The sequence below is a fragment of the Watersipora subatra genome, chromosome 4, assembly GCF_963576615.1.
Source record: "Watersipora subatra chromosome 4, tzWatSuba1.1, whole genome shotgun sequence".
Taxonomy (NCBI): domain Eukaryota; kingdom Metazoa; phylum Bryozoa; class Gymnolaemata; order Cheilostomatida; family Watersiporidae; genus Watersipora; species Watersipora subatra.
This window is the reverse complement of record NC_088711.1, coordinates 6,607,513-6,630,988: the sequence shown is the minus strand read 5'-3', so window position 1 is coordinate 6,630,988 and position 23,476 is coordinate 6,607,513. Positions and strand designations below refer to the sequence as shown.

General features: G+C 36.0%; 4 protein-coding genes across 6 annotated transcripts in view; 2 read left to right on the top strand and 2 right to left on the bottom strand.

Moving 5' to 3' along the window:
• The window catches only part of LOC137395315 (uncharacterized), a 45,852-nt gene extending 42,977 nt beyond the window's left edge, over nucleotides 1-2,875 (top strand). For both annotated transcript variants that reach the window (XM_068082213.1, XM_068082212.1), the window contains one exon: nucleotides 67-2,875. In XM_068082213.1, coding sequence (XP_067938314.1) covers nucleotides 68-2,236 — 2,169 coding nt within the window. In that variant the 5' untranslated portion in view covers nucleotide 67 and the 3' untranslated portion in view covers nucleotides 2,237-2,875. The remainder of the gene's footprint in view (nucleotides 1-66) is intronic.
• Nucleotides 2,876-4,028: 1,153 nt separating this feature from the next.
• On the bottom strand, nucleotides 4,029-9,589 carry LOC137394975 (uncharacterized). Its single transcript, XM_068081752.1, has 4 exons — nucleotides 9,509-9,589; nucleotides 9,104-9,225; nucleotides 4,943-5,037; nucleotides 4,029-4,293 (listed from the first exon to the last, which is right to left on the bottom strand). Exons 2-4 carry the CDS (start codon nucleotides 9,182-9,184, stop codon nucleotides 4,122-4,124), a joined length of 348 nt encoding a protein of 115 aa, XP_067937853.1. The 5' UTR covers nucleotides 9,185-9,225; nucleotides 9,509-9,589; the 3' UTR covers nucleotides 4,029-4,121.
• A 301-nt stretch (nucleotides 9,590-9,890) lies between these two features.
• LOC137392817 (ras GTPase-activating protein-binding protein 1-like) lies at nucleotides 9,891-23,226 on the top strand. Its single transcript, XM_068079147.1, has 9 exons — nucleotides 9,891-10,443; nucleotides 10,598-10,682; nucleotides 10,863-10,964; nucleotides 11,282-11,492; nucleotides 12,205-12,564; nucleotides 15,869-16,073; nucleotides 18,511-18,710; nucleotides 19,284-19,396; nucleotides 22,313-23,226. The coding sequence occupies exons 1-9, from the start codon at nucleotides 10,346-10,348 to the stop codon at nucleotides 22,523-22,525; spliced, it is 1,587 nt and encodes a 528-aa protein (XP_067935248.1). The 5' UTR covers nucleotides 9,891-10,345; the 3' UTR covers nucleotides 22,526-23,226.
• The window catches only part of LOC137392818 (caldesmon-like), a 19,643-nt gene continuing 19,361 nt past the window's right edge, over nucleotides 23,195-23,476 (bottom strand). For both annotated transcript variants that reach the window (XM_068079148.1, XM_068079149.1), the window contains exon 12: nucleotides 23,195-23,331. In XM_068079148.1, coding sequence (XP_067935249.1) covers nucleotides 23,279-23,331 — 53 coding nt within the window. In that variant the 3' untranslated portion in view covers nucleotides 23,195-23,278. The remainder of the gene's footprint in view (nucleotides 23,332-23,476) is intronic.

Here is a 23,476-nt window from a genome sequence, read left to right as displayed (position 1 = left end):
GGGCTGCCGCTTGCCACGTAAACACTGTAAATAGCTAATCTAATACGCCTATTCATCTATTAATAGAATGTTGGCTGAGTCTGACGCAGAGAGGGTTTCCCCAATGGGTGATGACGAAGGCGGAGGCAGTGAGGTGAAACGGCCCACTCGAGTACCTAGTATAAAGATAGAACCTCCGTGTGAGTTCAATGATTCGACTAGCTTACCTCAGAGCGCAATGACTATTACTACTAATACTGCAGGAGGCAACTACAGCGCTCTTTCACCTAGTATGAGTCCTAATCAACACACCATGGTGAATCTTCGTAACCAACCAGGAAACTATAAAAAGAACTTGACAGCTAGATTTCTACAGCAGGGACACAGTGAGGACGACGGTTACTATAGGTCTGATACAGATTGTGATATGCTACAACCAGAAGAGAATCGTTCAAAGAGTTTAGATGGAGGATTAGAATATGACCCTTGTGACGCGCAACAACCCCTCGACTTGAGTACATCTTTTTATAAGCCAGCCTCTGGCAGGGACTATCATAACAAGTTTGAGGAGCGAGCTAGAAAAATGCATCGGAGGCAGAGAGCCGAATCTGAGGAAAATCTTGCAGATCTCTCTCATTTCAACACCGAACACTTGTTGACAATGCAGCGGTTGAGCCGCAGCGACTTTCAGTTAGACAGGATACAACACTCGCAGCCTTCGCGACAGTCCACGCCATCTAGTTGCCCAGCGGAAAGCGACGTTCTATCCGCGACAGATTCTCCTGATCAGGCCAATGGCGCACCAGGAGCCCCTCTCTCTAACAAGAATTTGATGAGTTTACCACCAATTAGCATGGTATACAACAGGGGTACATCATCTAGCTCAACCGATGGCAGTCTAGATATGGATAGAGTATCGCCGTTTAATCCGTACCCACCCTCCACTCTCAACCCTGGATCAGTGAACCCGACTATAGCTGCTAGCGTTTATGAAAACCTTCTCGAAAGTGGATCAATGTTACCCTTACAGGGAATGTCATCAACTAATTTCAATATGTCTGCTTTTCTCCAATGGCATCAGATGCAGAGTCGTATAAATAATACTGCTGCTAATCAATGCTTCATATGTAAGCAGACTTTTCCAGGGTTTGACAATATGGCCAAGCACATCGCAAAGCATTTACCTACTGAGGTGAAAACGGATAATAACAATCGGGTCCATGTTTGCAAAGTGTGCAATCGTTCATTTTCGAGATCTGATATGCTGACACGACATATGAGGCTTCACACAGGGCTCAAACCATATGAATGCAAGGAGTGCGGCCAGGTGTTTAGTAGGAGTGACCATCTCAACACTCACAAGCGAACACACACTGGTGAGAAACCGTATCAGTGTCCTAAGTGTCCTTATGCCGCCTGTAGACGGGATATGATAACAAGGCATATGCGTATCCATACTAGTAAGGTCACAGATAAGAAACGTCGCAAACTGGGCATGCTCTATCCAAAAGACAGTGTTTCCGGCTCAAGCATGGAGAGCACAGATTCTACGCCAAGTCGAGGTGGAAGCTTATCAGGAAATAGTTTCGACAGCTCTTTTGATACTGCTGACTTGCGGTGGCCGCAGCGACACTTGCTTGATCCTGGTGACCTCGTAAGGACCCAAGCAAATCGATCTAATTGGTCAGCTTCTAATTCGTTTGACAGTTCAGATTTTAGTCGGCCTCGAGGGGATGCATGGTCCTTTCTCGCTAGTGCTGACAGTACGGAAAGTGAGTCACATCCTCACGGAACTAGTTTTGATAGTGACCTTATTGCATCTCCACCCAAGACATCGTCTCCTGCTGTCTTCAATGTACCAGTCATGCAGCTCGCAAATTCTGACCGACCATTGTCGAGTGCCAAAAACAGACGACCTAATTTAGTTAGACAAGACGCGAGCCTTGACCAAGACTCGAACAGAACTGGACTTGTTAGTGAAAAAGAACCAAGCCTACCTTTCTCAGATTATAAAACTAAACTAGAGTATCGGAATAGTTCAGAGGGCAGGCTTATGGAATGCAGTGACGAAATCGATGTGGGTGGAATAGATAGAGATTCAGGCGGAAATGTTGATAGCCCAAGAACTGTAGAATCTCCCTTACCCTCACAAGAGACTATGAATAGTGACCCTCATATTCTAAGGACTGACTATCTACCTAAACAGGCTAGCCTAAGCGATGAACTAAATTTACAAAAATGTGCGTTAAATGAATAGGTGTATTAGACTCTGTGTTTATAGTCCCATTATCAGTATTCGATTGTTGTGTTCTACTATTGACTATCACACTAATAGTATTAATCAGTTGTTGTGATTATTTCTCCCAATTGACAGAGCCATGTATATACATGAAAGGCATTGATCATTTACCAGTATTATTTGTGCTGTATTTTTATGAAGAATATATTTTTCCACTTATGACTAAGTGGGTTCGTTTGAGAGATATTGTTGCTCTAGTGTGGATAGGAGCTCATAAATATTTGTACAGATTTTTGTAACTTATTTATCATGCTTTAAAACCATTTCAAAGAAGCTTTTGGTCCTAGCCTGCTTTTTAATCTTTGCTCAGGCTAGTTCTTCAGTCATTGTGCAATAGACTACACTGAGCCATGTACATGATCTATATTTTTTCGTGTTTGACACTAGAGAAAGTATATTCTACTGTACATATTGTAATAGATATGGAGTTATTTTTGAATATCCATCTTATTTTGGAACTGCTATTTTTATATAGGAAAATCAAATCTCTATTATTAATGGTGTCATTATTTTCTTACATTATAATGAAGTTTTTATGTAAAATGTTATAGCTTTTTGTTACGGTTCTTAAAAGATACAATGATGATATGATGCAAATGATCTCTTTGATTATCATAGCTTCACAATTTACAGTCATTCGTTTAAACTGAAAGTCCTACTGACTAGTAGTGCCAAAGTTTTCGTTCAAAGATTAGCATAGATGTTATTTCCGATATCAATGGTTGGCTATGGAAATCTCAGCTGGCATTGGCACCCTTCATCTAGCACCTATTTGTCTTTGAATGATGCCCCCTCTAGTCTCTGACACACTATAAAAGCGCATTCCAGCCATTATCCTTTCTAGGTCAAGATTGACGTTCACTGAGACGTAGGCGTTATCCTACAGCCCACTGAGCTATAAATAAAATGGTGCGTTACAAATGCTCTTTGGCGGTTGATTTACTTCTTGGCGTAGCGCCATGGCGTTACCGTATCCTATATCGATGATAGCTTGTAAGCTCGCTTTATCCTGCTTTTCAGTAGAATTGTTTGAGGATCACAGCTAACTAGCTGTACATAAGATGCATATTATGCTGCACAATCTTCCTTTCTTGTATCTGAACTTCCAAAATATTGTCTTTCGCGATACACCCGCACAAAATGAGCTTGTGGCAGAATTGCAAAATCTGTCTCCTTGAAATGAACTGTTGTTCAAATATTTACCTGAACTCACCACTGCGAGTGTAAGCTTACAAACCCACTTTAAACTCCTTTTTATGATCATCTTAAACTTGATTTATGTGCTGCAGAACCTATGATGAGTTTGTTATTGCTTGTAAGGGGGTCTTGTCTAAGACGAGCCAATCTGCATGTGGTTCAATCAATCACTTCATGACATTTAGTAACGCTATTTAGTTTTTGTTAGTGATCTGTTGTTTTTCGTTTCAATGTTGCAAAAGGTTGGCTCACATGTCACAACATTTCCGATTTCTTCCGCTATCATTTACTGCTCTCCCTAATTTTGCATCAGAAAAAATACTTCGAGGAAATTTACTCCAACGCTAACAAGATAATATTCACTGGTCAACTACCATAGACTAATGGCTACTTTCCTTAGTCTAATTATTTGGCTGCATTCCTTGTCAGCGTGTGTTGGTAGGGGCATCACGAAGAATTAATCATCTCTTTCCCCGAGTTGGAAGGGTGTGACAAAAATAACAACTCACAAGTCAGGTTCTCCTTGCTCCCTACACATTACCGAGTTGGCTTACTTTATTGCACAAGCATTATTATTATAACAGATGATAAAGAAAAACGATGAGCGGCTGCACAAAATTTCCAGACTGTTTCTACTCTCACATATCTAACCCTTCCATACATTGGTCATGTATTTCGGCTTGTTTCCAAACATTGATGTCGCCTCCCGTCTCATCGATCTGTTGGAATCATCTCTGATGGGTCCATTTCTGCTGTGGTCATACGTCTGACGATTCCTGTCTACTCCAACAGCATCAGCCGCTGTTACACACATATTGCTGAAAGATGAAACATGCATCGAAGCATTACATACCATATTGGGGGTTATCCATAGCTGCTCAGCTGGTATAACAACTCCAAATTTACTGTAGACATTGCAATGTGGGTGTATGCTCCTTATAGCCATGATACAGTTTGGGTAAACAATAAGATATCTTTAGCATAATTACTGCTAAGATTTTTTTCAGTGAACTATTCACTTAGTTGTGGCGACTTAATAATTAAGAACCAAGATTCAGTGTGTCAAACCCGAGGCTAAAAGCTACATTTTTGTTTTGTTTGCAATGCGTACATCAACAGTTTACAATTGATTCAATTGTACACCTGTTGGTTATTCCATAAGCTGACTATCAAATTACTAAGGATGTTAGTCACATCTACCTACTGGCATGCCCTATTCTATTATAAGTATATTTACATTTAAATGAAAAAAAATCTAAAAACTATATAAAATTAAAAAAATGTTTTATTTACGTTAAAAATATTTTACAGAGAATTTTGATAGCTATAAAGTAAGCAAATTCTCATTTGAATAAATTTTAAGAAAAATAATCTTTAACAACAGATGGTAAATATTTAAACAGATTAGCAGCAAGATGCTATGATGGAACATGAAACTATAAGGTTAATCTTCACTTGCTGACTTACCCGCTATCGGAAGCATGGTTGCTGCTTTCAAAAGCATGTCTCTGTTTTATGTCGTTCATCATCCGTTCCAATTTAGCTCTCTCTTCTGGGCTCTCCTACAACAATTGTGTTTAATTCTGCCATTATCACTGATAGCTACCCAAATACCCTGCTTATAAGTGATATTATTATTCATATATTGCCAGTCATTTTATTTCATCAATTCATTCGGCGTAATAGCCTTAATTGTTGAATGAGCCGTGCTTTCATTTATGTACTAATTGAATGCCTGGCGTTGCCCGGGTAATAAAAAAGTCTTTATACAAATACTGGCAAGTCAACAGTTGACAGTAGATATATTTTCCAAATGAGCTTTTCAGCAAGGAATAATAAATCTGGTAAAGGAGTTTTAGGAAACATCACACAACCATGTGTTATGGCACTTCATTTAAAAAAACAACAGCAAGGTTAAGCCATCTTGTTTTCTTCAGTCAGTTCAGCTCAAGTCATTTGTCACCAAGAGAACAAAACTACCGGTATCTAATTGATCAAAAGCAACTAGTCATTGTTAGCCTGTTTCATATTTATCAACTAGCCTGAAATACAGATTGAGCAGAATCCACTAGCAGCAGAAAATGAGGGGAAAACTTCATCAGCGATTTACAGAAAGTTGCTGACGAAACGGTTCTTGGAAGTTATTTGAAGGAATTACAATCAAGAGTTCCATCACATATATGGCCGTAATGCGATCCACCTTAATGAATGCTAAATGCAAAGATGAACAATGGACAAGTTTGCAAAGAGTTGTTTATGTGGATAGCTTAGCAGCAGAACTGCTGAGAATACCTGTTACAACTCAGGTAAAGGATATGAAAGCTTAACTGAGATACTTCAATGTAATTTAAATGCAAATACACAATGTACAGATCCAGGCCTACACACATGAGCCGTAATAGTACTTATACTGTAAAAAAGTAGTGTTAAAACCAATCGGAAAAAGTGATAGCAGTTGTGGTTTGTATCAAAATTGACAAAGCTGACAAGCATCTGTCCATTCTCACATGATGAACGACATGTAATACTTAAAAATTCCTGCTGTATAAAGGGTTGAAATAGCGTCCTACGTAATGTTGTTAACCTTCTATTTTAAACCAACCACAAATGACATACATTGTACACACCACTTGCAGGTTTAACAGTTTGCTATATCTTTTACTCATTTGTTTCATACACAAGTTTGATTTAAAAAATTTAGTTATAACATACAGAAGTAAAAAGATCTATAATAATTATGTTGTTGTTAAATGCCAGAAAGCTGTTATAGCTTGCAATACTTCTCACCCTTAGATTAAAATGTTTTGCTCTAAAAGTTTTTACTTTACTGAAGTAAGAGCAACGACAGTTGTTAGCAGCACAGAAATTGCCATCTTTAGCTAAAATCAGAAATGAGTTGATTAATCGATAGAGTTGTCATAGATTCAAAACTCTATTGTCTTAGTCGGCAAAATTGTTCACAGGAATTACTGAAAGTGCTAATGAATTAATCACCCGTGTTGTTCTACATACTTGCATCTTCAACTATTCGTAAATATAGCTTTTCTTACGTGTCTATCTGATGAGTTTGTGAACATGCACCAGAAATGCTTACACCATCAATAAACAATGCCAAAAACACAACCAAAACCCACCTTGTTTTTTTAAAACAGTTACAATCTAAAAATCAATTAATGTTCTAAAGTAATAAAGCCCACGTTGTCATTGCCTGTGTGTGGCTCTTAGTCTGTGCGAATGCTAAACTTTTTTATAATTTTTAGCCGCTTTCTTCTAGACCTTATACACATACTCCGGGCTGTCCGCCAGGTCTCTAAAAATAGTTGGTCTAAAAATACCTTCGGGCTCTTTAGAACAGCCTCTTAAACATCCACCAGCACCGCTATCTATCCAATACGTGGAGTTGTCTTGCTTTCATAATAAAACTATTCCTCAAACTATATACCATATGTGTATAAATAATTTGATGAATAGTTTTACTTAGCTGATTGAAAATAAAAGAAATCTTGGGCATTGCCAGGCTTAGTGCTAGTTTATTATATAGCGTAAAAATGATAACCTTCAAAGTGTGTATAAGTGTGTAGACTTTTATACAGGAACTTTTATATCTTCCTCTTTATACAAGGGAAGACAAATCTATGATACGCACATGTTGTAAATGATATGACTTTTTATTCAGCAGCTACAAAAACAGCACAAAATTTACAAAAGAACAGTATTTATTTCTAAGATATATAACTTTGCTCCATATTTTTCAGTTAGGATCCACAGCTTTCCAGCTAGCAGGAGTATCTGATTGGTTCTCATAATCATTTACAAAAACTTTAATGATGTATATATATATATATATATATATATATAATTGTTTCCACATCCCGGTTAACCCATATGGGTGGTAATTTCTGCTCTAACTCGGGTCTCCTACCAGAGACTTGGAAGTTTGAGCACTCGCCTCAAGATCTTAGCTTTTCCCAATAGCGCACTTTTCTGCAACTCACCTGAGTTGATTGCTGCAGGTATCTGGGCAAGCCACATTTTAAGCGCCGGTGTTATTGCGCCCAGTGCCCCAATGATTACTGGAATTATAGTTGTTCTTACATCCTAGCATTTTTCAATCGCTTCTCCAAGAGGGAGATATTTCTCTACCTTTTCTTTTTCTTTGCTGGCTATATTGTAGTCATTGGGTACTGCTATATCTATTATAGTAGCCCTCTTGTTCTCTTTGTCCACCACCACTATATCTGGTTGGTTTGCTAGGACATGCTTGTCAGTCCGGATGTAGAAGTCCCAGAGGATTTTAGCGCGGTCATTTTCATTGACCTTACCAAGAGCTTCCCACCAGTGTTGTGATTTATTAAGGCCATACTCATCACATAGACTTCTATACACAACACCTGCGACATGATTATGCCGCTCAGTGTATGCGTTTCCTGTCCTGCTAGCTGCTTGCATCCACTGATGATGTGTTGGATGGTCTCAGGTGCATCTTTGCGCAGTCTGCATCTAGGATCGTCTCCAGTGTGATAGATTTTTGTTTGGAGTTGCCTTGTTGGGAGCACTTGCTCCTGAGCTGCCATGATTAGCGACTCTGTATTGGCCGTTAGGTTTCCTTTGTTCAGCCATATATATGTCTGGTGAAAATCGCCAACCTTAGATATTTGTCGGTGGTAAGCACCATGAAGAGGTTTCATGTGCCAGTCATATACATATGCCAGTCAGTGTGCCAGTCAGATATATATAATGGTAATTATATATATAATGATATATATAATGATAATTATATATAATGACATATATATATATAATGATATATATAATGATATATAAATATATATATAATGATATATATACATAAGAATTATTATTAAAGCTTCCAATTATTTTAATTCACATGAAATTGTTTAGGGTGTTATTCTATGTAATGTTATAATTATGTCGCTCGTTAGCACTTTTAGCTTTACTAGGATTATAAAATTGAGATACTGTATCACTTAAGATAAACTAACTTGAAACTCATAAAATTACATTTGAGCAAACATGTCCGGTTTAAGTTGTTCGATGAAAACTTTTACTGCAGTTTTAAATTATGTTGATTAAACTTCCTTTTGAAAATTTTTTTACTACTTGGGCTACACACTATAATAATTATACCTACACTAATACCAGAAAATCCATAACCTTCATGAGCGATGAAGCATCACTACCTTGTTGTTTTTGTGACTACAACAAGTGCTTTGTAAATGCATTTGGTATTTTAATTTTTATACTTAAAAAAAAAACTAATACAATCTGATCAAATAAGCTTGAGAAACAATTTAAAATATCCTGGAGAATACTATAGTTTTTTATGCAATACATACCAAAGGTGGTGAAAAAAATTCAATAATTCCTTTGTTATAATAATGATAAAGCTAAATTCTTAAAAGTATAACACAACTATACTGCTTAAATTGTAATTTTATTAATTTGTAACAAATATTTTTTAAAAGAATAATTAGTGGAAACTTGAACCAATGATATACAGCCCCCACTGGGGGGCTGTATATCATTGGTTGAACAAACCGTCAAACAAACATCCCATAGTTAGCTGAAACAGTTTTGGCATTTTCAATAATTTTATAAAAAGCGTACCTGAAAAAATTCTCTTGCATTCCTTTGTCTTTCTAGCACTCGAGCTTTTCTCAATACTTCATTATGGTAGTTTGTGCCCATATTGTCACTCGATGTGTCTCGTTTTAGTAAATATTACCAACCTACAACGAATACGTGGTTTGTAGAGGCGCACACTCCAGAAAAGACTATTATAAAATTTTTATAAAATAACCCATAAAGCTTCAAAATTCAGTTTGCCAACTTCTCTAAAAGCGAAAACTAGCAAGTTCCTTTACTACACTGCTACAATAACATTATAATTTTTGCCCAACTTTATTATGTACTAAGGCAAAGAGATTATTTTTTGCCTGAATACGGGTAGTGGTAAAAAAGCGTTTAAATTTGTACAATGGAATAAGCAACTATTTTTTTATAAACAATTACCTTAATCAAATTTCTGTTTCTGTGGTCTAATATACCAATTACACTACTCTTCTTTCTTGCTAGCTTGTATAGACAACCGCCATAGCGTTGCTAAGCAAACCTATTCCATATCACATTAATCTTTCCTATTCCGTTTACTTTTGCAATTTAAACATAATTTTTTTCAAACAAAAAAATTAATGTGGTTTGCAATCACTAAACAAGCTAACTATAACCAAATTAATTTAATTTGCGGCTAACAGTCATTATCATCTGACTAACAAAGCGTTATATAATTCGAAGAAATAGCCAAACGATACGATATATTCAAGGGATTATTTAGCTAACGAACGAGTCACAAAGCGAGGGCGATAAATCATCTCCCACAATTCAAAGCGTCGCATGGAGTGAAACTTCTCCACGAGCTTGGCAACATTTTCTCATTAATTTTTTACTGCTTTAGTAGGATAGTTAGCCAGGAACTCAAAACGACGGCTATTAAGAACATAGAAATAAATGATCTTTGTTATTATGAAAACCAAAATTAAAGCCTGTGAATTTAGCTTTATTATATTTGAGAATATGCTTTTGTTGGACCAAAATCGCATTTATCAACTGCGTTGGTAAATAACGATTCGTTTGATAAAAGATATAATTTAAACGAGCCTAATGGCTGCTTGCCAAATGCACAATTTTTAAACAACAAAATATCTAATTGAGTTGTTTCACGTAATATAGTTCATTTTTGACAAGCATATAAAATAAGAAGGAAGTATTGTTCAAAGCATAAAAATTGCCATTTTATTATAATTGTTGTAATAATTGTTTATTTGATATTTTTCAGCGAATAATTTCGTCATGGTCATGGATGTCACACCAAGTCCGCAGTGTGTTGGCCGAGAATTTGTGCGACAATACTACACATTACTCAACGAAGCGCCCCAATTTTTACATAGGTAAAATGCTTTTATACGTAATGATTTTCTCGGCACGCATTGCTGTCAAATCATATTGTTAAAATGTTATCTACGTCTCAATTTAGTTTGGTGTTTATTACTATATTAACTTGAATTTATTTCAACTAATTTATTGCATATTCGCTGATTTCAGGTTTTACAGCAACAATTCTAGTTTCATACATGGTGGTGAAGCCAAGCCTGATGAAGAAGAACAGAAGCCTGTCATTGGCCAAACCGTTAGTACAATTTTGATGATATATTAACTGCTCATATGTACATATTTTGATTTTATTTTCACAGAAGGAAATTGAAAAACACACCTAGCGGAAATTCGCAGCTTATAACAATTTCATTCCTGTGTAAGATTAAATGGTTTAATTTTAGCTAATATTAATATCTACTTGCATCACCTTTAGGATATCCACAAAAAGATCATGTCACTTGACTTCAAGGATTGCCATGCAAAGATTAGATATGTGGACAGTCAATCTACCATTGGGACTGGAGTCGTGGTTCAGGTGAGGATAATTAATGATGGAGTGTATCTGTTACAACAAATCAATGTTTTACTGAACATTTTGAGGTGGTATCTCATGACAAATTTTTAGTTGCCAGCATGTCACGTATGGATGCTAGGGTGACTAACAGTTTCTGTTTGCTAATTCCCATGTCACATCAAAGGAATTTTTACTTGAGTAGTATCATGTGAGCTTTTGAAACTTATAGTTTTTAACTTATAGTTTTATAATTTTTAAGTTACTTTCAATAACAGATAGAATTGAGAAAGACTGACTAATTCCTCACTATCCCCGATGCTCCATTTATGTTGTTTCAGGTGACTGGAGAGCTGTCCAACAACCAGGCACCACTTAGAAGATTCATGCAGACATTTGTGTTAGCTCCGCAGACACCCAACAAGTACTATGTACACAATGACATCTTCAGATATCAAGATGAAGTCTTTGCTGACCTAGATGAAGAGGAACCATTGGCTGAGGAAGAACGTGCTGACAATGCCGAGCCTGGCAGACAGTCACCTTTGCCTGGTAGGTTAGCCATGTGATAAATTTGGAAATATTTGTATGCGATTTTGAAAGTACGAGCTAATTGCTTATTCTAGAACGATAAATATCTTCTAGCATAGTTGGAACATTGTGACCATTAGGCATCATGGACAGTGAGCAGTTTGCAGTAACCGCAAGCTCTAGTTTTTGAACTTTTTACTACAACCTTCAATTGATTAAGTCGACTCCTCTGCAGTACTGTTAGATTACCGATTTTTAGCACACCCGTACAACTCATTCAATATAATTCCTGATTTCTGTCTTGTGATTTTTTTCATTTGGCGCATGACGAAAAGGAACATTTTATTGATGATTACTAAAGCTAGTAAAAGGTTATACAAACATGATTAGTAAATTAGATTGTTTTATGAATGTTAAAATTCTTGAGCATGAACTGCAGTTTAAGTCATTCTAAAATGGATCTATGTTGCATAATTATAATTGATTTATGAAAATCATATGTATTAGTAAGTTTTTGTTAAATACAGATTGGTTTTTAACGAGCATTCCAATGCATCATATGCAAGTCCAATCAGTGCATTCAAGCTACAGCAGCAGCCAAACCGTTAACCGTACTGATTTATATTTGCCATGTTACACAACCAAAGCCAATTGTTTTTTATTGCTGAAATTTGCTGGAAAACATTCGTTTTTTTCTTATGAGCTACACTTTACTTCTGTTTGTTGTTTTTAGAAGCGGTTGCACAGCCGAGCCATGTTGAAAATCACCCAGAACAAGTGCATCTTTATCATCAGCAGATGATGGCGGACCGAGAGTTACATGCGCCTCATGAGCAAACCAGCCACCAGACGCCTGTTGGTGTTGCTGAGCCAGTTGTTCACAATGGACATGCTCAGGTTTCTATAAGCCCGACCCCTCCTGCTGTTCAACCTGAGGAGCCTGCGCAACGCGTGGCTACCCCAGAACCTGCTGTCACGTCTGCTACAACTGAGTCAAGTCCCGAGGTTTCCATGGGACGGGTTGAAGTTCATCCTCCTTCCCACCACCAGACTCAGCCACAAGCGCAACAACAAATTCACCAGCAAACAGTGGGTATGTCCGTACCAAGTGAAAAAGCTTGTTGCATGGTTGTATTTATTTTTAGGACATTGGCTATTGCTTACAAATTTGAAAAACCAGAGCTGCCAAATCTTCCCATCAATTTCAAGTATGCACAAAGAACTTGTAATTCAACTTGCCCCATTGAATTTTTTGTTTTGCTGCGCATTCCAGCAAATTAAATTTTTCTTATTCCAAAACTAATTTAAGTAATGCGTTACTTAATTGTACTTTCGTTAAAGCTGCATAAAGATGGTTAACAAATCTAAATTATATCAGTTGTAAACATTTCGAGGATCATTTCAGCAGTATTTCTTTATAACTGTATATTTTGAGTCTAGTATGGTGTGGTAGTAGAGTTGTATGTCTTATGGTCTAGTAGTAGAGTTGTATGTCTTATGGTCTAGTAGTAGAGTTGTATATCTTATGGTCTAGTAGTAGAGTTGTATATCTTATGGTCTAGTAGTAGAGTTGTATGTCTTATGGTCTAGTAGTAGAGTTGTATATCTTATGGTCTAGTAGTAGAGTTGTATGTCTTATGGTCTAGTAGTAGAGTTGTATATCTTATGGTCTTGTAGTAGAGTTGTATATCTTATGGTCTAGTAGTAGAGTTGTATGTCTTATGGTCTAGTAGTAGAGTTGTATATCTTATGGTCTAGTAGTAGAGTTGTATGTCTTATGGTCTAGTAGTAGAGTTGTATGTCTTATGGTCTAGTAGTAGAGTTGTATATCTTATGGTCTAGTAGTATAGTTGTATGTCTTATGGTCTAGTAGTAGAGTTGTATGTCTTTTAGCCAATTTAAATAAATTATAACTGAAGTTTTGTTCACAGGTTTAATCATGCAAAAGAATACGAAATGAGCAGCAATCAAACTTTTACTTATGAAATTAACTTGTTTCCAAATTTGCTTTGCATGTTAAAATCGCTCTTTTGGAGTAATTATTCTTGTCTGGATAAACTAATTTTTTTATTTGTTCCACAGTACAAACTTTAAGAGCTCTTCAATAAACTCTGCAGATAACTAGTACTGGTATTCAAACAAATTCATTATATAAACTACTAGCTGCGCTACCCGGTGTTGCTCGGGTAATAAAAAAGCCTTCTGACATAAAATTGATTTGTATTTAACATATAACAACATTTGCCATTCTAACTTTCAAACTAATATACATATCATGAGAGAAATGTTTTGTGTAGTTGAAATAAATTAAGAGAGAAAATAAAAGCAATTGTAAATGTTTTCCAACTTTGTCAAACAACTAACTTTCAAACTTCATATCATGAGGAATAGGTTTTGTGCAGGACAACTAAATTGAAAATAAATAAAACAACTAAAGGTTTTCAAACAACTGTGAATTTAGAATTTCATAACTTGAAATAAGTGTTTCGTTAAAATAAATTAGAAGGAAAAATAAAAATGTAAAGATGTTTAAATGTAAATGTGAAATAATTAGAGAGTAATGAATAAATATAGTATTTCGCTACGATTACAATCAAAATTATTTGGTATAAATTTATATGAGTTCAGTTCATTTCAGTATAGGCATACAAAAAATACTTAGAGGTATAGAGACACATAGTTAATATCTAATGCAATCACCTCCTGGTAAAAATCAACACAATTAAAAATAGTACCAAAATACTATGTTAACCTTGGTAACTATAGGTACCTACAATGACTTTGGTGCATTTTGTGGTTATGATCTGCAAGATATAACATTACGATGTACTACGTGGAGAGTTCTTATCTTCGAGACAGACGTGCAACCTAAACGCTGAATCTAACTTGAATGAATTTAATTTACTAAACACATAATCGAAGGAAGTTTTAGTATGTATTTTATTAAACTTCAAATTTTAACAGAAATTTTATTATTTACGTTAGTGAACGTGTTTATTATAACGGATACCGGATATAACGGATACGGATAACTCGCCATGGCGAGTTCAGTGACGTATCTTTTAATAACGTATATAATCGGTACACTAATTGCTGAATTTCACAAGTTCGAGATAAATTAATGTTGATTTTTTGGCCCGAACAAATTTGCCCTAATGACAAAAAGACGACGAAGCATCGTGTTGTTGCATATACTCAGGTCCCAAAAATATTTCAATATAGTTGTCCGTGTGAGAAAAATCGGCCTTGACCCCAGAAATAGTAATTGAACCGTAAAAAATATTTCTTAACAGAGGCATCACAACGCCTGGTTGCATCGGTAAAATAATCAGCGTGTGCTATTGTCGGTATGACAGACAGACGTACTTTGAGAAATATATATACATGTATATATGTATATATAGATAGATGCAAAAACACTCAATTATATTCACAAAACCCAAGGTAATGAAGTTATAGTTTATAACAACACAATCTTGTTGGTACTGTTACACAAACGAAAGTGTATCCCAGAAGTATGTATGCTTGAAAGTAGATTGACGATAAGCATGTTGCACAAATTCCTTTGGGTCAACTTTAAACTACCTTGACTTATGTACTTTTATTATATTAGTTTTTGACATTTTCTTTTCAGTTTTCTGCAGCCTCTCTGCTTTCACTTAGTCACTTAGGATATTGCAAATTACTTTGGTTTATGATTAAACATTTGCTCAAAGCTCACATTGTACTTTGAACAATTTGTATACGAAGTAATTGGCAACTTTGATTCAACTTTACACTCAAAGTAATTTAATTGCTGAAAGGAGAAATAAACCTCGTTGCCATAGCAACTGTTTGTAATGCTAGGTAAAATATCAAACTGATACATTTTACATGAAACTTTTTCCGTGAACCTCAATAATTGTTTGTAAACAATGGGTTTTTTACTACGCATTATTTTGCCATTCAACACTGCTTTTATATTTTTCAAGTAAATTATGAAAACAGTTTTTATGCTTATAACTTCCTTAATTTACTGTTTTTTTATGTTGTTATCGCAAACTTTGGCGATGATGGCTGACTTTGTTTTTCTTTTCAAAAACCGCATTATTTAGTTGGTATTAGACTCACTTTTCATAATCATTGTGGCGCATAATCTATTTTTTCACTATGTGCCAATTAGTTAAACCTTGGCAGTTTAGATAAAGTTGAAAATAATGTCTCAAATTATTTTGGTTTCTCAAAATAGTTTGAATAGCAGCATACTTGAAAGAATACTATAACACTTACATATAAAGAATAATAAAGCTATACATTTCCATGTTAACCTTAAGCACCATCGTGTGAGACATGAGTCGTGTGTGCGTGCGTGCGTATAGTTGGCTGTGTAAAGTGAAATTCTGTCTATTGTTACGTAGAAGATGCTGGCGTATCTGGTGAAATGTCTAAACCACGCTCGTGGGCTACCATCGCGCATGTGAGTGGTGGTGCAGCACCACCCACCACAAATCCTCCCATCACAAATCCTCCGGCTGTTTTCCCACCAGCTGTAGAAACTTCTGGAGGATTGATTGACAAGCCAGCCCCTACCACCCACAGGGTTAACCCTATGCGAAGTAACAGGTATTCTTCAGTTCTGGTTTCACTCTCACAGTGTCTATTAACAAATCCCCCTTTGCCATTATGTGTTTGTGCACGTAAATGCTATGCATTTACGTGCACAAACACGTAATGTGGAAATGTTATGCATTTCCACATTTTAGTCGAGTTTGTCCAACTTTCTCGCACATATGCTCCGCACCATAAATGTTTGGTTTTAGAACTCTGTCAGATTTCTGAAAAAAAGCCTCAATTCTGCTCTACAAAACTGTCTTTTACATCAACACTCGATCTAACAATTTTACTTTGCAAAAGCTTTTGGATAATCACCGCTTTTAAATTCTGTTCGGAGTTACAACTGTGGAAATCTAATTGACATGGTAACGAAAATTGTTTTGAAGTTTTCAGTATTGTTTCCAAGTATATGATAATGATTGGAGAACAGCTCGGTGCATATGTGAATATATTGCTTGTCAGTGTCTATGGTTGATAATTACCAAGACCAGTTGCGAGGTTATGTAATACGCTGTGTTTAACTATGATCAAGATGCTTTGTTATCCAAGCATCAATGAGTCTTTGTCAGGGTTAAACCACTGTAGCTCTTGAATGCTTTGTTCAGAAAACAAGCGACCAGCTATTCATATCGATTCCGTAAATTACCACAGCTCTATTTCTTGTTTGCATGAGCTCCTTGTTTTAACCACTGCTCCTTGTTGTTGACAAAGAGTTACATATACCCGTGTACTAGTCTCCATGTATACTGGTATACTCAATATTCTCTGAAACCAAGTGTAAGGTCACATAATAACCGTTTTTATTTTTGGATTTCTAATACCTATTCGGGCTTGTTTGAGGCTGCAAATTGTATAGTCCTGGACAACAAATAAGACCAAATCTAGCAAGTATAAATGTGTTGGTAACTAGCCAACACCTGTTTACACACACCACACAAATGCAAAGCCTACGTGTAGTACAGTAGACGCTCCTATTACGTATACCTCCTGAATGTAAATTTCGATAACGTAAAGAATTTATGTGAATTTTATTTATCATAGTACTTCGTACTATGTAAAAAATGTTCTATCAAATTTGAGATAAATGGTAATCGAGCTTGCCGCACTCGTGTAAAAAAACCGATGTGCATATAGCGTTATATCTATTATATATAGTACAACTTCCATGATGTTCTAGTTTGTGGTGATTAATCATCAGATGTGTTGACAAAACAGAGAATAGGGTAACTGCGAAATTGTTAATAAATACTTAGGCGATCGATTGGTGTAGGTGTTACAGTGCCGGTCTATCAATTTGAATGTCACGAGTTGAGGTATTATCAAAAGCTATCTTTTATTCTAACCATGCTCCCTAAATACAGATAGACGACGAACAGGTAGTATTCCGTTTTTTTATAGGCAAAATGTTTTTATCGTAGATGTATAAAATATTTGTTATTAGTTTTACTTTGCAGAATAAACTGTGCTGTTTAGAAAAAATAAGCGAGTTGTTGTAGATGAACGTTGAAGATGTGCGCTCCCCATCAAATTTTTGTAAAATTACTGCAATCAGTCTATAAAACCAGTGAAATTGATCAGAAACAGGAGAAAAGAAGTCTAGTTTTTCCTTTTTGTGTGTGGCCAAAGGGGTGAGTTTGGGAAGATCTTGGAACGGATTAGGAAATTTACATGTATTTTACTTTTTAACATAAATTCCCTGACTTAAAAGTTCCTGGAACAGATTATTTATGTTGTAAGAGCGCCTGCTGTATGTATATTTGCTGTATAGACAACAACCCTATCAAACATTGAGTTAACAAATACAATAGAAAGTTAGCGCTTTTAGTTTGGGAAGGTCATGATATCCCTGTGCATTTTCTATCAATGTTGAAGTTTTGCCTGTTTATTGTCTACCAAGAATCATCAACAATCTGTGAGGTAGATAGATTTAGTGCCGCTACTCACGCCACTGCATATTTTGCTCATAAAAAAGCTGCTACATGTTGACGGTAAAAATTAGCCAAGTCCAAAAATGATTATTGTCTGTGTAATGAATCGAAGTAGAGCGAAACTTAGATTTTAAATAGATCTAATCAGCCAAGGAGTTATCTGGAAGGTTTCATGGAGAGTTATAATTTACGCTAGTGTCCTTCGCATATCTTCCAAAGGTGTGAATATCTTTTTAAATAATTGTTTGTGTGAATCTCTGCTGCCATTGCTTGAAAATGAATCTTGAGTGAAATACATATAAGTATGCATTGGATAGAAATGAAATATATATCAAGATTATCTTTGTTAGGAATCAACTCATTCAGCCCATCATACTCGTCAGTCTTCTCTCTAACTGTGTAGGCCAATCAAAGGGAACAATGCATTTTGTTGGTGTGTAGCCACCTCTTGTGGGTAGAACGTGGGCTGTCTCTTTATAATATTTTTGTCCTTTGTTATGGAATTTTTATGCTTGTAGATCTGGTAGTGCACCATTGGGGGATCAGAGGGCTTTTACGGACTCTCTTCCTGCCAATAAACCAGCACGCGGTGAAGAGCCTGGTCCTTCTGGAGATGAACGCCGGGGGGATAGGTATAAATATCCCGATTCCCAACAGGTCTTCGTAGGTAACTTGCCTAACGGGATCAGCGAGTTTGAACTGCGTGACTTTTTCAAAGGTTGGTGAACATTAATTGATGCATGTCATCGTCCGCAGATGTTGCTTACAATGTGTTTGAGGGTTGTCCACTCGACAATCGAACCTGAGCTTCCAATGTTGGAATCTCATGTTCGTTTATAAGAAGCTGAATTTATCGAAGCACGAAATTTTGCAACCGTATTAATGCTATTTGGCTTGGTTCGAGTGCAAGCTTAGTTTACGAGTTATTGGGAAACTTATTAATAGCGAATGCAATATTCACTTTTTCATAAACGACGGCCCAATTGCGATTCAGGACACAAATATAATCGAGTGGCTATAAGACCCAAAGATAGAATGGTGTTAGTTTTCTGCGTTTGATCTTGACTCATGTGACATTTGTTACATTCAGTTACTCCACTTAAATTAGAGATAGGGGCACATTGAAAGCTTTGCTTCTGGTCCTATGCGGCCAACCTTCAGTGTTCCTGCTCATTTGGCTTTGCATTATTTATGTTGTCAGTTTGCTTATTTTTCTTTCCGAAAACTTGTATTCTTTTTTTATAGCCTCTAGTTTAGAACTTCCCACAAATGTTTTGCACTTTTATTTTAGCTTATGGCCCAGTGTCGGAAGTGAGAATAAACAGAACCTCGTCTAACAAGCTGCACTTTGGATTTGTGGTGTTCGAGAGCGAAACGGTTGCCCAGAAAGTGCTTACGCACAAAGTATGTATCTAAGTATTTATTTTATGTCAGGATGTGTACTCAATATATATGCAGCAGTAACAAGCACACTCTTGATTTCATCCATATCTCCATATTTCTTTACATTGTGTTATATAATGCTTTCTTGTCATACTATGTGCAATTATTTTAAAGTGTTCATCATTGTAATTTGGGCTCTAGATGTAGTTTAGATGAAATATTATGTATTCTTATAACAATATTTAAAACTAATCAAAACTGTCTAATGTATGACAGTTTTAACCTACGAAGCAAATATCGGAACAGATTAAATCCCTGGCTGTACACACCCTGATGGAACAGGTTGCTTTTGTAGCTAACATGTTGGCGATGTGTCAGTAGAGTTTTCGATGCGTCAGGTCGAAATGAACATCATGTTTGTCTTATCAGCAAAGACTGAATTAGTTGATCCAATGAATATACAGTGCACCCTCGAGATACGATGTTGATCTTTTCCAAGGCTGCCATCGTATGGCGAAAAAATCGTATGTCCGGGTATAGAAACCTTTGTAATTATACAATGAAAGAAAAGGTAAAAATCGTTCAAAATTTTATAAAAATGCTGTGCATATTGAAAATTAGTAACAAAATAGTATGTTAACTTTAGTAACTAAAGTTACATACAGTAGCTGCATTGTATTTTGTGCACCTAGTGATTATAATCTGCAATACTGTAAAATTGTAATCTGTGTACCGAATGCAGATCGTACGGTAAAAAGTTCTTACCTTCAAAAGGTACTCATAACATAAACTTTGAATTCACTTCAAATAAGTTTAGCTTGCCAAACTCACCCTTAAAACTAAGTTTCATTATGTATTTTGAACAATTTTAATGAATTTCAACTTTTTATCACAAAATTTTATCCTTCATAAGTTTCCGTCTTCACTTTCATTTTAAAATTTAGCGTGTCTGGTTGAAACATTTTTCTACTAGAATTCAATAAGTGAGGCCGAGCGATGCAGTTATCGAAAGCGGCCTCTCACACACCTGACCATTAATGGTTACCGAAAAGAAAAATGAAATTTTATTTACTATTATACAGGACGTACATACCTTTGGAGTAACGTGACTTAAGCTGGTACATGTAGCGAATAAAGCAGAGAGGAGACAAAAACGTATCAATGCTAATTATGTTGCTGTACACTTGAAGATTAATTTAATACGTAATGAAATGGAATTTTTAGCAGGCTAAAGAAAGTTGTCTAGTCCTGTCCAATTTTTCTTCTGGTTTAAAAGAAAAAAAAATGCTGGTGCAATGCAGAAAACTGCTAGCTAGCTAACGCTTGTAGAAGGATCCAGAGAAGTCCTACAGTAGTTTTCTTGTATGAAATTTCTTGTGCACAAGAATCAATGTAACCGTACGTACGAAGTTTTTACGTATTTATACCCTAGAGGACAAGGCTTTAACAAGTTTCAGAAAGTAATGTGAATGTGTCAACTATCTTGAGTAGCTAGTTATATGAGTTACATACATACGATGAAGTGTATTCACGTAGGAGATAACAAGCCCACCTGCAAAGACATGGTTAAACAAGAAAAGAAAACATAAAATCCGAAGGAAACAAATAAAATGAATAAAATATGAAAAACATGCCACACAAGAGATTAATAATATATATTATACATGCATTGTTTTAATGTACCAGTCCACATCGGTGAATTAAACACTTGAAATATTTCTGCCAGTGTGGGATTTTCTGTATCTTCTGCTTCCTCGCCCTTACTAAATGGTTTTTCCTTTTGAATACTGATCGCATGCATGGCCTTCTAAGTCCTTCAAATCTTCAGTCGTAAGCTCCTTGTGCTTGCTTTAATGGAGTTCTTGTTTTAATAATAATTGCAAATGCTGATTGGTTGCGATCATATTCCTTGACAATGTTGATAATACGGGTCCCTTCTTCTTATTTACGACATCCAACTTTGTTGACATAGAAATCATTTTTCCTTCGTTTTGTAACGTTTGTATTGGTCTCAGATTTCATAGCTAACGAATTAAATGTAGATACTTGTAGTTATATACGTATGCTGGCTTAAAGGTTTATAGTAAAATATATTATAACGCTACAAACGAATCGATCATCGTGTCTCTTCTAAACGTTCTGAAAATGTTTTCAGCATTTATATTTCGGTGTCTTTTTTTATTTCGACGTGGGTTATGAGCACACCGACTGCCAAATTTCAACTCGAGCGAAACTTTTCTCAAAATCGTATGGTGAAATAAAATTTGTATATCGAGGTGAAGATCTCACGATGTTCGACTTCGTAAGGTGAAAAAATAGTATATCAGGGTAATCGTATCTCGGGGGTGCACTGTAAAATGGAATTGAGATTACAGTTTTTACGATTACGGTTTTTCGCCATACGATGCCAGCCTTGAGACGGATCAACATCGTATCTCGAGGGTGCACTGTATTAATTTTCAGCAAAAGCAGATTTCATTTATAATTTTGCTATTAAACGATATGACAACTGGTCTTCATGCAAACAGCCTGTAATAACGTGTACAGCTTGTATCCGTGTAATGATCTTGAAATATTGTTATGCTTGGCGGTTTTCTTCGTATTTTTAGCAAAAATTTAAAAATGCAATTAGCTGCTCAAACATTGCTATCAAATTGCTTATGATCCATATTAGGTAATAAAAATGCTTGACATTCCATTCATGGTAATCAAACGGCCAAGACCAATTCTCATCGGTCAACACAGCACATTTAGTAGTGTTGGTGTGTATAACTACATTATATCACTACACTACAGTATCGACGATGCATTTTACTAATGTGTGTGGCTAGCTCTCAACTTCATATATTAAAATTTGGCTGTATATACATGCATTGTGAAAAGGTTAACAAATGGACAGGTTATAACTAGTAATAGTAACACACTGAAATATTGCAGTCACTGGAATACAAGAACCATCGTTTGAATATCGAAGAGAAAAAACCAAGGAGTGAGAATAGACCCCACAGCAACTCTCGACATGGTGGGAGGCGTGATGGCCAACGACATACAAGGGGCAGAGGATTTGGTGGGCCTCGGGATGATGAGGGTCGATCAGACCAGGGACGCTATAACAATTTGAACAAAAATAATCAGGGTTCTCGTCGTTAGCCCTCTGTATTACCTAATAATGTAATTTAATGTTTGAAGTATTACATAACTAACCTATGTAGGCAAGTAATACAAAAATGTATATAATGCCATTGTGTGTTTGTTAATAATCCTTTTTATTAATAGCTTTTAACGACATGCAGTGACATTTAGGATAAGGTACCCTGAATGGGAACATGGCAACAGCTAGCAATATTTGTGTTGTTGGAGTGTGTGCAATGTTGGTGAATAGCTAAGATGGGATGAACAATGGTGCTTAACAGCGGTGAGATTAAAAATAATTGTTAGGCTGGACAGCACTGGTAGCTTAGTAACATGGCAATGCCATGTTATTAACAAATGTTAATATCTCAGGAGTTCTGTCAGCGGTGTGAATCAGACTACTATGCAAATATGGTGACCAGAAGTAGACAGTATGTAAGTAATGTCTTATTGCTTGTTGTGTTTCAGACAATTTGAATGTTGATAAGTGCCCATGTGCGATGATTCATTCATTCACGTTATGTTTAGCATATATTTTTCCATTCCTTTATCAAAACGAAGATTTGTTGCAATACTTGATATGCTCACATTTTGTGCTTCTGGTTATCTCCTTCATTGTGTTTGGTGACTCTAGCTTAGGTTGACAAATTTTATACAATCCGTCTGATATATTTCTCATCACAAATAATAATATAATAAATCTGCTTACCACTGTTAAATGTATCATGTATTAGCTACTAGAATAAGACAAATATTTAGTCATGTCACCTTTCAGTCAAGAACATCGCAGGAAGCAAGAAGTGACTGGACAGCTCTTTCATATCCTAAAACGAAAGATATCCCTATTATGTAGAATCCATTGAAGTGTTTCACAAACATGGTATACTTAAGTTATCATAGTAGCACGCTACAAAGGAAATTAAGAATTGACAACGTAGGATTAGAAAGGGGAAATGTTGAGATTTACCT

Coding starts and splice junctions, on each gene's coding strand:
- LOC137394975 (XM_068081752.1), bottom strand. CDS start 9,184: ATGGGCACAAACTACCATAATGAAGTATTGAGAAAAGCTCGAGTGCTA. Junction 5,038..9,103: donor ATGCAAGAGAATTTTTTCAG/GTACGCTTTTTA, acceptor CAATTGTTGTAG/GAGAGCCCAGAAGAGAGAGC. Junction 4,294..4,942: donor AACCATGCTTCCGATAGCGG/GTAAGTCAGCAA, acceptor TTCATCTTTCAG/CAATATGTGTGTAACAGCGG.
- LOC137392817 (XM_068079147.1), top strand. CDS start 10,346: ATGGTCATGGATGTCACACCAAGTCCGCAGTGTGTTGGCCGAGAATTT. Junction 12,565..15,868: donor AATTCACCAGCAAACAGTGG/GTATGTCCGTAC, acceptor ATTGTTACGTAG/AAGATGCTGGCGTATCTGGT. Junction 19,397..22,312: donor AGAAAGTGCTTACGCACAAA/GTATGTATCTAA, acceptor GAAATATTGCAG/TCACTGGAATACAAGAACCA.